Source organism: Salvia hispanica, chromosome 6 (genome assembly GCF_023119035.1).
Source record: "Salvia hispanica cultivar TCC Black 2014 chromosome 6, UniMelb_Shisp_WGS_1.0, whole genome shotgun sequence".
In the NCBI taxonomy this organism is placed as follows: domain Eukaryota; kingdom Viridiplantae; phylum Streptophyta; class Magnoliopsida; order Lamiales; family Lamiaceae; genus Salvia; species Salvia hispanica.
The window spans coordinates 45,465,143-45,479,140 of record NC_062970.1 but is presented as its reverse complement, the minus strand read 5'-3'; the positions used below and the strand labels follow the sequence as shown (position 1 = coordinate 45,479,140).

At 36.5% G+C, this 13,998-nt stretch overlaps 1 protein-coding gene across 1 annotated transcript; it reads right to left on the bottom strand.

Annotated features, from left to right (window-relative positions):
- Positions 1-10,842: 10,842 nt before the first annotated feature.
- LOC125192399 (putative F-box protein At2g02030) lies at positions 10,843-12,916 on the bottom strand. The gene is made up of 3 exons (XM_048089940.1): positions 12,790-12,916; positions 12,153-12,241; positions 10,843-12,052 (listed from the first exon to the last, which is right to left on the bottom strand). Exons 2-3 carry the CDS (start codon positions 12,228-12,230, stop codon positions 10,919-10,921), a joined length of 1,212 nt encoding a protein of 403 aa, XP_047945897.1. The 5' UTR covers positions 12,231-12,241; positions 12,790-12,916; the 3' UTR covers positions 10,843-10,918.
- Between the last annotated feature and the right edge of the window lie 1,082 nt (positions 12,917-13,998).

Genomic DNA, 13,998 nt, shown 5'->3' with positions numbered 1-13,998 from the left:
TTTGAGGCGGAAAAATTCACCGGCAAGAACGATTTTGGTCTATGGCGTATGAAGATGCGTGCTATGTTGATTCAGCAAGGTCTCTAAGAGGTGCTGCAGACCAAGGGGAAGGAAGATGACGCAGAGCCAGTGGTTCTTGATGCAAAAGCCACCGCGAAGCGAGAGGAGATCTTGGCGAAAGCGCATAGCATGGTGGTGTTATGTCTAGGCTACAAGGTACTGCAGGAAATAGCCAAAGAAACTACGGCGGCTGGCATTATGCGGAAATTGGAAGGCCTTTACATGACGAAGTCCTTGGCCAATTGCCTACTGATGAAGCAGAGGGTCTACACTACAAGTTTGTAGAGGAGAAGGGAGTGATCAAACAGCTCGAGGACTTCAATAAGGCGATAGACGACCTCGAAAATATAGATGTCACAATCAGCGATGAGGACAAAGTGATTCTACTCCTGAATGCTTTGCCAAGATCGTACGATCAGCTGCGCGATGCGATTATGTATGGAAGAGAAGGTACCATCGCATTGGCTGGGGTGGAATCTGCCCTAAGAGCGAAAGAGATGCAAAAAGGGGTAAATAAGACGCAACATTCCAGTGTTGAGAGTCTGAATATCAAGATATTCAAAGGTAAAAAGGGCTTCAAGAAAGACCGTGATGCTTTCAAGTCGAGCTCCAGTGATCAAAAGGAAACTCGATCGTGCCACTTGTTGTGTAAGAAGCCGGGACACTTGAAGCGTGATTGCTTCGCTTAGAAGAGGAAGCAGGCAAGTGAGCAAGCGCAGGGCAAGAACACAATTGATTGTGTTCAAGAAAATGAATCCCCAGAGATTCTGAATGTAATGCAGGCGGGTGATAGGAGTTCTTGGATATTAGACTCTGGTTGTAGCCTGCACATGTGCCCAAATGCTCACTGGTTTGAAGAGATAAGGGAAGCATCAGGTTTTATGTGGTCCTTGGTAACAATCAAATTTGTAGGATTGGTGGTGGGGGGGGGGTTGGCAGTATAAGGCTTAAGATGTGTGATAACTCGGTTAAAACCATCACTGAAGTCAGGTATATTCCCGACGTAAAAAGGAATTTGATATCCCTTGGCCTACTTGAAAGAAAGGGCTGCACTTTTGAGTCTGGTGGTGGTGAAATCTTGATCAAGAAGGATGGAAATGTATTGATGAAGGGTGAAAGAAAGGGAACTCTGTATTACTTGAATGCCACAGTGATAAGGGCTGGATATGATGAAGTTCATACTGTCAAGACAGAGTCATTAAAGACTTGGCATATGAGACTAGGGCATCCAACAATTGGGAGCATCAAGGAGTTAGCAAAGAAAGAGGTGATCCCAGTATAAGACATCTCCAACCAAGCTCAATGTGAAGAATGCATTTTGGCAAAATCAAAGAAAATGCCCTTCCCTAAAGGTAAACACACCTCTGCCTCACCACTTGATTATGCCCACAGCGATCTGTGGGGGCCATCACCAGTTGGGGGTGGTAGGTATTACATGACTATAATCGATGACTACTCTAGGAAAACTTGGTTGTATATTTTAAAGGAGAAGTCTGAGGCTTTTGTGAAGTTCAGGGATTGGTGTAAAATGGTGGAGTTAGAGGAGGGATGCACAATGAGATGTCTAAGGATTGACAATGGGATTGAATTTTTGTCTAAAGTATTTGAAAGTTTTTGCCATGATAGAGGTATTAAGAGTCATAGGACTGTTCCTTTGAACCCACAACAAAATGAGGTTGCAGAGAAAACAAATAGAACTATCCTGGAGAGAGTTAGAGCTATGTTGTTTGCTTCTGGAATGGAGAAACGTTTCGGGCAGAGGCTGCTGCAACAACAGTCAAATTGATGAATATGTGCCCTTCATCTAGCATAGATGGTGACACACCAAACTTGAGATGGTATGGTCAATATGGAGATTATTCCCAGCTTAGAACTTTTGGATGCATAGCCTTTTCACATGTGAAGCAAAGTAAGCTTGATGCTAGGGCCCTAAGGTGTGTACTGTTGGGCTACCAGAGTAGGGTGAAGGGGTACAGGCTCTAGTGTTTGGAGCCCAATAATCACAAGATCATTCTCAGTAGGGATGTATTGTTTGATGAGACAGTTATGCCTTTAAAACGGAAACCTGAAAGTCAGAAGCATGATATGCAGAAGTTTATGGTGTCAGAAGAAAAGTCTGATTTTGAGATTGTGGTGGAGGAAGAGATGGTACATGAACCAGGTAATGAAGTGAGTTCTGAAATAGAAGAACCGGTTGAGGAACATGAGGATCTCAGTGACTATCAGCTAGCCCGGGATAGAGTCAGCAGGCCACCAACAAGGTATGCAGATTCTGAAATGATATATTTTGCACTTTGTGTGGCTGAGGAAATTGAATTCTCTGAGCCTAACTCCTACAAAGCAGCAATGGAAAGTAAGGAAAGAGATAGCTGGTTGAAGGCCATGATTGATAAGATAGATTCATTAATCAAGAATGGGACCTGGATTCTTGTTGATAAAGTTGAAGGCAGAAAGATAGTGAGTTGCAAGTGGATCTTCAAGAAGATGATCGAATCTGCTGACAATGAATTGATCAGGTTCAAAGCTAGGTTGGTAGCAAGAGGGTTCACACAAGAACAAGGTGTTGACTACAATGAAGTTTTTTCTCCAGTAGTCAAGCATGCTTCCATAAGAGTACTGCTGGCAATGGTAGCTAGGATGGACTGGGAATTAGAGCAATTGGATGTGAAAACAGCTTTTTTGCATGGAGACTTAGAAGAAACGATTTATATGCATCAGCCCGAGGGTTTTGTCAGACCAGGGGATGAGGATAAGGTGTGCTTATTGAAGGAGAGCATATATGGGTTAAAACAAGCTATTAGGCAATGGCACAAAAAAATTGATGATCGTGTGTTCAAGTCTGGTTTCTGTAGATCATAAAGAGGAAGGGTATTCCAGTAGCCTACTTACTATTGTATGTGGAAGATATATTGCTAGCAGGGGCTTGTGAGGAAGAAATTCAAAAGGTGAAAGATGATCTAGGTTCTGCTTTTGACATGAAAGACTTGGGCAGTGCAAAGAGGATCTTGGGCATGAATATATTCAGAGATAGAAAGCAGAAATCAATCTGGTTGAGTCAATCTGACTATATTGCTAGGATGATCAGGAGATTCAGAATGGAGGATACCAAAGAGACATCAACTCCACTGGCTATTCATTTGAAGCTATCATCTGATCAAAGGCCCAAGAATGAGATTGAAAGGAGGGAGATGCAGGCTATACCTTATGCTAACATAGTGGGCAGCATAATGTATGCCATGATCAGCACAAGGCCTGATGTAGCACAGGCAATTAGTGTCACAAGTCGTTTCATGGCAGACTATGGAAAACAACATTGGCTAGCTCTTAAATGGGTGATGAGATATCTGAAGGGATCTGGCAATTTTGGCATTCTGTTTGCTGGAGACCGGGATTATGAGGGTGATGCCATAGTAGGATATTGCAACAATGATTATGCAGGGAACATAGATAACCGAAAGTCACAAACAGGCTATATATTTACAATGTTTGGGGCTGCGGTGAGCTAGAAATCTGGTTTGCAAAACGTTGTGGCTTTATCTACAATAGAGGCCGAGTACATAGCCTTGACATCTGCAATAAAAGAGAGCTTTTGGCTGAAGGGATTGGCTACAGATTTTGGGGTGGAGCAAAGAGCCGTGGGTATTGGTTGTGATAGTAATGGAGCTATCTGCTTGGCCAAGAATCAAGTGTTTCACGAGAGGAGCAAACACATCGATGTGAGACTGCATTTCATGAGGGAGGAGATTGAGAATGGCCGAGTTAAAGTGTTCAAGATTCACACCTCAGAAAATCCAGCGGACATGCTCACAAAGCCATTGTCGAAAGAAAATTTTGATTTGTGCATGAAACTTGTGGGATTGTGTAGCAGAAGTGTCTGAGCTCAATTGATCATTCATGGTGGAGATTTGTGAAAGGTGAATGTTGAATTAGCTCAAGTCAATGTGGAACAACATCTCAAAACGCTTTGAGCCCGAGAAGCTACGGCAGCCGTGCGATGAAGACTTCTATGATAGATTGTTTCTCAGTCGTACGATTAGATTTTAGTAGCTGAGTATAAATACTTGTTTTTGAGCTACAGTTAGTAATTGTAACATCTAACACTTTTTCTCCCGATTAGAAATACAATTCCCAATTCTCCCAAATTCATCTTCTTCCACATTCAATCAAATCCAGTGTGTGTGTGAGTAATTGTTTCTTCAGCTCCGTTCTTTTAACATATATATTCCATCACTTTTACCAAATGTTTTTTTATAATATATTAATAACCGATTTATCCTATTCTAATCGGGAAACGATGCAATCATGTAAATAATGTTAAGTAAATTTAATCGGTTTGATTGTATTTTGGAGTTCTTAAAATATTTTTATAATCCATTTATTTGGAAAATAAATTATTCTTGTAATTCTATTTATAACTGATCAATCCTATTAAATTAATCATATTATAACAAAGGAAGTCATTATTGGAAGGGATCACCTCATGCACTGTATACAGTACATTTCATAATACACTATTAAAAATTTGACAAATGGATCGTATTCCGGAAGGGATCACCTCATGCATTGTATACTACATTTCATAGTACACTATTAAAAAATTGACAAATGGATCTTATTTTATGGAAAGAAAAGTTATTTCCAATATCAAAAAAACGTATTTATTGAAATCAATTTCAGTTAATTATGCTTAATTTTAATAAACAAAACAAATTAATTTCAATCAATTTTATTATCTTGATATTGTGTTTTTTCTAGAACTCAAACATGATCTTTTGATACAAGCATATTATATGCAGAAGCTATGTTTATAATAAATAAATTATGAACCTTTAAAATTTTGTATATTAAATATTTTCCTACTTCTTAGTACTACTATTTTCTTTCTTGTTACTTGAAGTTTTTCCAATAATTTTTCTTTTTATGATATTTTGATTTTGATTTTTATATTCCTGCTATATTTGTACTTATTTCATGATACAAAAGTTACTAATGTATGGACTAATGTTGCTAATACTAATTGCGATGTTTTTTTAGTATAAAATACATAAAAATTAATAGACATATATATTATTGATATAGCAGCTAACAAAATTATGAGGAGATAACTTTTGAAAAGAAACAAGATTAGTTATTAAAATATGTTGAGAATTAGTGAAACCTAAGATGCGTAGAAACGAAGTGCAAGAAAAATTATTTGAAATAACTTTTCTTTCTATAAAATGTGATCCAACATTACTTTTTTTATTATTAAAATTAAGCATAATTAACTGAAATTGATTTAAATATATACGTTTTTTTATATTTAGTGTAGTTTAAATTTCTTTACTTAAGTGGAAATGTTATATTGGAAACAACTTTACTTTCCATAAAATAAGATTCATTTGTCAATTTTTTTAATGGTGTATTATGAAATGTAACAATGCATGAGGTGATTCCTTTCGAGTCACGGTATATTACTCCATTCTCCAAAATTTGTCACCATTTGATTCAAGACGAATTTTAAAAAAATGTAATGAAAAGTGGGCCAAAAAAATTTTGTGTAGCGTAGATCATACTAGTTTATATATTAATTTTATAATAAAATGTGAAAGTGAATGAATTCCACATATTTTAGCGTAAGAAAGCTTTGAATATAAGTAGAGATATTGAAATAAATGGAGGTGTAAATAGATGAAGATGACTAAGTGACATGACATCTTTGTTCCTTTTGGAGTAGATGAATAGGCGACATCATCGCAAATTCATTGTGCTACAAGTCGCCATTGTCCAAAACTTTGAGGGAAAAATTTGTCCATCGGTATCTTGTAGTAGGTGGAAGATATATTCTTTTACCAAAGAATTATCATCTCCGCAATTATTCATTCACCATATAACAACACTAGTAATGTAATCACATAAATAATCGTATAAACATTGTCAGCCCTCCAAAATACAAAGTCGATATTAGCAATGTGTGCTACTATCATAGACGCAAAGTAGTAGAAAAAATTGATAAAAAGCTCGGTATCAAGATCAAAGCAGTAAACCATGATTTCTCCTCAAAATCAGAGATGTTTCTCCATCGACCCTCCTCCCCCTAGCGTCTACATATGATAATATGACCCGAAAACTACTTCAACATTTAAAATCTTATACTGCCCAGCTTACTCCAAATCCAATTATCAACCTATGGCATAGGTAAACAAAAGCGGAAAACAAACATATTCACGAGTAACTGAATTGCATACAAAAAGTATATTAGCAGCTCAGTTGTATCCTAAAGAGAAAACGTTGTAAATCATAATCCATTAATATTGGAAAAAAACTGTTTTTCTAATTCTATTTAAAACTGAATAATCCTATTAGATTAATAATTTTATAATTATGGAATATATTACGTATTATAGCATTTTAAATTTTAAAATAAAAAATTTCCGATGCCAAACTTTTCCTCTAAAAAATCATCCTTCTACTCTAATACTTATGTAAGTAATAAAATTTTCTTTTGTTGAATACAATTGTTGGGTTTTAATCTATACAAAATATGTTGAGTTTATAGCCGGAAATGGAATGGAGGAGCAATTTTAATCTAATACTGCATTATAAATAAAGGAAATGTTAATAATTTTATAAATAAAGATTCGAATGAAATAAAACTAAAAACATGTAAGGATCTATTATAAAAAATATTACAATAATCTATTAATGGTTCAGATATGTTTAGCCTAATCATAAGTCAATGCTTTAACATTATGAAAGCCCATAGTTTTGAGCGAAATAAAATTTGGGGTATAAATAGTAGGGATATTGGTCTCTAAAATCATAAACTTTGCTCAATTTTTGGTATTTCCCATGAACTTTAAAATTGGCTTATAAAATCACAAACTTTACATTTTGTTTGTTATTTCCCATGGCGGCTCAATCACCATATCCAACCAACTTCCGTGTATTTTTTATCCTATTTATCACTACTAAATCAACATGATTTTCCATATAGTCTTTATCCTACTTGTCACGAACTTTAAAAGTAATCTAAAATATTATAAACATTCCACGTAGAATAAGATTTTTGCCAGAGATTTCTTATTTATGCTGCCATGGGAAATAACAAACAAAGTATAAAGTTTGTGATTTTTTAGACCAATTTTAAAGTTCATGGAAAATACCAAAATTTGAGTAAAGTTCATGATTTTATGTACCAATATCCCTAAATAGTAATATAGGAAGAAAGACATAACAATGGTTTAAGAAGACCATCTGTGACTGTCACAGCTTGAGTATTTTTGGAGTATATAAATAGTTGATTTTGAACTGCAAACAACAAATCATCGTTTGCAAAAACTTTGAGCGGGAAAACAGGTCCATATATATCTGGTGGTTGGTCGAAGGTATATTTCTTTATCCAAGATTCGTCGTCTCCATAGTCGTCCATACACCAAATAACAATATGATTAGACTGCAAAATACCGCAGAAGCATAGCTGGTCCTCCAATATAGATATATAGCCAATATTGTTGATCTAAAAATGCCAAATTTTCTTCGCCAACATAATCACCATAAGGAAGAGAAAACCTAGTAAACCTCTCAGTTTCAAGATTAAAGCAACGACAAACAAAGGGATTCCCCTCAGAATCAAATTCCTCAAAAATGAATTTCGTGGAAAAAGATACCAACCAGTGAAGATTTCCGTTAAAAAATGCAGCAATTTCAAGGCGCGGTATTAGTCTACCTGGTGGTTGTGTTGCGATGCTTCTCCACAACCCTCCTCCTCTTTCTAGGGTGTATATCTCGCAATAGCATGACCTATATTCATCACTAACACATAAAATCTTATATTGTCCACTTAATTTGCTTATTTCAAATCCAAGTACCACTCCTCTACCGTTTTTATACTCACTATGCATGAGTCTCTCTACACGATGAGAAATTAGTTCGTTTAGAGGAGGGAGCTCGATACACTCATGAGTCATTGGATAGCATACCGAGAGAACATTATCACATCCATTCCTCACCAAAAGCAAACCATTAGCTGAAGTAATTACAGTGCGACGTGAATCTTTGTTGCGAGGAAAGTTGAATCGAAGGAGTGGCTGGAAGGTCTCGTCGCAGATTGCATACCCTAAATCATAACTGAAAGCCAGGCATGGTTTTGGAGTATACGACGTCACAAAGTCACCCCCTTCTATCAGATCGCCCCATGGTTTGTAAACGCACTTAAACCCCAAAATACTTCTAATCGGAAGTCTGCTTAGGATATCTTTGCATATTTCTTGCGAGGGAGTGATCAATTGCTAACTATCATTTAATTGCTAACTATAACTAATTTAAGGCCACATGATTTTAAAAAACGTGTGGTCTACAATTTGCCACGTGTAATTTCGTTTTTATTAATTAAATCGAAAAAGATAAAAAAAAAACCGCCAAATTATGGTTTTGGATGAAAATGTCAATATAGTGTTTCGAAAATATCAACACAATGCTTTGAGAATGTCAACACAAATTTAGGATTGACATTGTATATGCTTTATAGTGACATATTATCTTAGCTGCATTGACATTAACCTGTGTACGAAAAATACGAAAATTCTAGATTTTTTTTTCAAATTTTGACGTCGGAACATATGCATGTAGTATATCGTTGGAATCCTTATAAAATTATCTTTAATTTGATATATGTTATATGAATTTAAAGTTTTGGGATTTCTTTTAAAAGTTAGTTATAACTAACTTGACATTAATACCCCTATTGATTTTTATTGGAATTAATCCTATAGCCTTATTGACGTTTTTTTTTATCGTATTGACATTTTGTAGTTGATGATCTAGGCCTTTAATTTGAATATCTAATGGCTATTATTGAGTTGTAATTAGCAATTAAGCATTGAGTTGGCAATATAACACTCCTCGGTACATACAAATCATCCTTCATAAAAGAATAATTCAAATATTAAGTGTTACTATAACTTAAGATAATTCTTGAAAAAATAATATATAAATAAATAAATAAAAAACCTCGGCCTCTGAGAATGGTTTCAATTGGTCGTCCGCCACAATTTTGTACATTTAAAAATCAAGAATTTACAAAACTACATTTTACCAAAATCAATTTTTATATCAATCTATAAGCGATTAATCCTATTTTAAGTATATTTCTAATCGATATGATCGTATTTAGAGTTCTTATAATATTTTCATAATTTATTAATATTGGACAAAATATTCTTTTAATTATATTTAGAGCTGATCACTCCTATTAAATTAATTCTCTTACGTGTATTATTTTGATATTTTAAAATAAATAATTTACAATGATGCCAAACTTTGTACCCTCAAAATATCTTTCTACTCCAATTATGTAAGTAGTAAAATATTTGTTTGTTGAATTATTGGCCGAAGATCATGTTATATGCATGCGTGTATATTCTTTCCTTAATGAAGCATTCGATTAAGACTAATTTCTTAAAAAATCTTCCTTCACTTTAAGTTTTTTTAATTTGTTTATTTCTGATTAATCCTATTCTAACCGGAAAATGTTGTGAATCATGTAATGTATATTTCTAATCGAGATGAATATCGTATTTAGAGTACTTATAATATTTTCATTATTGGAAAAACTATGCTTCTAATTAATTCTAATCATAATTAACTGACTACTCCTATTAAAGTAATCCTCTTATAATTTTGGAAGTAATTACGTACATTATTTTGAAATTTTAAAATAAAGAATTTGCTGTAATATTAAACTTGTCCCCTTAAAAATCATATTACTACTCAAATTATGCTAGTAAAAAAATTATATTTGTCGAATTATTGGCCAAAGACCATATTATTGCATTTGTGTTATTGTATTTTAATTTAAAAATAATTTTTATTGTGTTATATTTCATGTATTTAAGTTTTCAAGGTCTGTGTATTGCTAATCAAGTCCATTGATTTCGAGATCTAGTGGTCCATGGTTCGTAGTTGTAATACACTAGGGTCTAGGGTAGTGTCCGCCCCTAGTATGTTCCTGTAAATAGATCTCATTTTGTATTTTTAATCACAATTATCTTTATATATGTGACAAATAATATAGTTACATGATGAATACGGAGTACTAATTAAAAAATATTCATTTCTAACAGTTATGTCAATTTTTGATTAGTTTTTTACTTATCAAACAAAGAATTTAAAACTAAATTACTCCCTCCGTCTTTAAAATGTGGTCCAGTTTTGTCAATTTGGTCCGTCCGTAAAATATTGTCCACTTTGCTTTTCTTTTCTTTTTATTTTTGGTAAACAGACCATATTTTCTACTCCCTCCGTCCCACAAAAGATGTCATACTTTCCTTTTTAGTTTGTCTCACAAAAGATGTCACATTTCCCTTTTTGGAAAAAGTTCTCTCACATAAATATAAAAATTATATTTTCTCTCTCCATTTAACATACAAAACAAAACTCCTAAAATCCCGTGTCGTCACACAAGTGTGACATCTTTTGTGGGACGGAGGGAGTACTAACTCATTACACTCACATTCTATTATAAAACTAATATAAATATAGGGCATGTATTCTCATTTTTCTTCACATTTCTTAAAACTCGTGCCAAGTCAAACACGGACAACATTTTGCGGACGGAGGGAGTACAATTTTATATCAGTTGCATAATTTTACCAAATTAATAATTTCAATTTTTTATTAGACATACTTGAGACTACTTTAGTGGTCAAGATCCCTTAGTGGACACTCCCCCATTACAACAAAATGTGTTGAATTTATAGCAGGGATGGAGCAGCATAAATATGATCAAATGATCTAACGAGATAAAAGTAGAAACATTAAGGACCTAATAGACAAAATAGAATATTACAAGAATCTTTGATACAGACATATTTATAGCCTAATCAAAACTCAATGCTTGAACATTATGAATGCCCATGGCTTTGAGGGAAAGAAAATTTGGGGTATAAATGGCAACATAGGAAGAACGACATAAAAATGGTTTAAGAAGACCACCTGTCACAGTTTGAGCATTTTTGGAGTAGATAAATAGTTGATTTTTCGAATGCACTGCGAACAACAAATCATCGTTTGCCAAAACTTTGAGCGGGAGAACAGGTCCAAGTATATCCGCTGTTTGGAGGAAGGCGTATTTCTTTATCCAAGATTTGTCGTCTCCATAGTCTTCCATACACCAAATATCAACACGATTAGCCTGCAAAATACCGCAGAAGCATAGCTGGTCCTCCAATACACATAGACCATATTGTCGACCTACAAATGCCAAATCTCTGTCCCCGGCATTATCAACATGAGGAAGAGAAAAACTAGTAAAGATCTCCGTTTCAAGATCAAAGCAACGACAAACCAAGAGATTCTCCTCAGAATTATATCCCCCATATCCGGATTCCTTGGAACCAGATGCCATCCAATGAAGATTTCCGTTTAAAAATGCAGCAATACCAAGGCCTGGTATAAGGCTACCTACTGCTGGTGTTGTGATGCTTCTCCACAACCCTCCTCCGCTTTCTAGGGTGTATATCTCGCAATAGGATGACCTTGATGCCCTAGAATATTCACTAATCGATACAATCTTATATTGTCCACTTAATTTGCTCACTCCAAATCCGAGTATCACTCCTCTACCGTTACGATACTCACTATTCATAAGTGTCATCAGAGGAGGAAGCTCGATACACTCACAAGTCATTGGATTGCATACAGAGAGAATAGTATTGCATCCATTCCTCACCAAGAGCAAACCATTAGCTGAATTAATTACAGCACGACGTGAACCTTTATCGCATCGAGGGAAGTTGAATCGGAGAAGTGGCTGGAAGGTCTCATCACACACTCCGTACCCCATACCATAATTGAAAGCCAAGCATGGTTTCACAGTATACGACGTCGCAAACTCACCCCCTTCTATCAGATTGCGCCATGGTTTGTAAACGCACTTAAACCTCAAAATACTTCTGATCGGAAGTCTGCTTAGGATATCTTTGCATAATTCTTGCGGTAGATACAGATCATCCTTCATAAAAGAACAATTCAAATATGAAGGTTTATACATCGGTTTTAAAGAACTTAAGATAATCCTTGAAAAAAATAACATATAAATGAAAAAGAAAAACCTTATGCTGTGAGAAAGGTTTACACTGGTCATCTGCCACCAGTTCTGCACTCATCTTTCTTCTTCCGCTGCAATTCATTCACCGCCGCCCTATGGAGTAATACAATGAAAAATCAAGTATTTACAAAACTATCAAACAAATACCTATCATCTTGCTCTCATCAAGCCTGAAATCATTCTTTATTGGTTGCACTCTTCACTCTCTCTTTCCCTCCCAGAATTCAATACCAGATCCTCATTTTTAAACTACAAAGCCTTTCTCACTTGCCATTATTTGGGCATAATGCTTACTAATTTTACAACTTGCATATAAATTTAGCAACATAACACAATCTGTAATTGATTCATCAACCTAATTCAGCAATTACTAACTCCAAAAATTACATCCTTGATTAGCAGTCAGTGTGTTCAATTAGATATTAACAAGTTGCAGGCGATGATATCAGAATAAGCTACATCCTTGATTATGATTAATGCTGGTGCAATGAATTCATATTTATTCAACCCTATCAGTAACATGCGTGCAAAGCTAGGGAATCAAATTCAAAAGACCTAAATCTGTACGAAATCAAAATCATCAAATATTCCAAATTGCAAAAGAAATTTTATCAGTTAACTCTTGTGGATAGCAGACTGACTTGATTATAAGAGGCGAAGAGACGAGGAGGAGCGGTGGCGCAGCGAGAGACCGGCGGCGGAGCAGGCGGAGCGAGAATTTGAGAATGAGCGACGTGAGAATTGGGGAAGAATTAGGGCACAACTCGTACGAACAAATTGTAATTGGGCCACAAAATTGTAATTCGGCCCACAGAATTGGTGGGTTTAATTTAGTGGGCCATAAAATATGAATGAGAATGATACAGTGGAATGTAGAGAGCAGTCCGGATCACATAATTCTTTTCTTACACCATCTTCTGCTCCACTCCTCACAAACATATGATGGTGGACCCATTACTTATGTTTGTGAAGAGTGGAGCAAGCGCCAGTTTTATTCGTCGCTTAGCCGATCGGCTAGCCGAACCATTGCGACCGGCCAGCGCGAAATCGGCGAGCGCATCGGCATGGGCCGGCCGATCGCTTGCCGCTAGCCGATCCGCTCGTCGATCGGCTACCACATTGCAGTAGGCCCGATCGACCACGGTGTTTTCCGATTTTTTTTTTTTTAAAACCTATATAAACGCGATTTTCGTTTCATTTTCATTTGCACCACTTGTTTTAACGAGTTTTTTCTCTCTCTAACTTTTGTTCAAGAGCATCATCGAGCGATGGATCACGCTGGGTAGTAGCAGTAGCGGTAGTAGTGGGGATCCCGAGGAGTACGAACTGCAGAGGATGAACGAGGCTATGGAGGCCTACATGAACCGCGGGATGGAGCGGTACATGCGTATGGTGGAACACGGCAGGCGATACCTCGCCCTCCTCCACCTGGGGCTTGTCCACCACCGAGCCAGTTGATTGATCGGGGATCACGTAGCCGCACATCACGCGGCCGTACGAGGACTACTTTGCAGCAGTACCCGCGGTTTCCCGCCAACATGTTCCGGCGGCGTTTGAAACGCAGGGAGTTGTTTATGCGCATACGTTGGAGGCATTGGGAGCGTCAATATATGTGTTTCCGCTTCAGGCACGATGGGTGGCTGGCAGACACGGCCACACCCCTATCCAAAAGTGCACTCGCGGCAATCTAGCAGCTGGCCTACGAGAGGCGCGGCAGACATGTGGGATGAGTACCTCCACATCGGTGGTGCTCGACAGCTCCTGAAATGTCTCAAGGAGTTCTGTGGGGGCGTGATAAGCGTTTTCGGTGAGTAGTACCCTTCGAAGCCCTACTCCCCGAAGATTGTCAG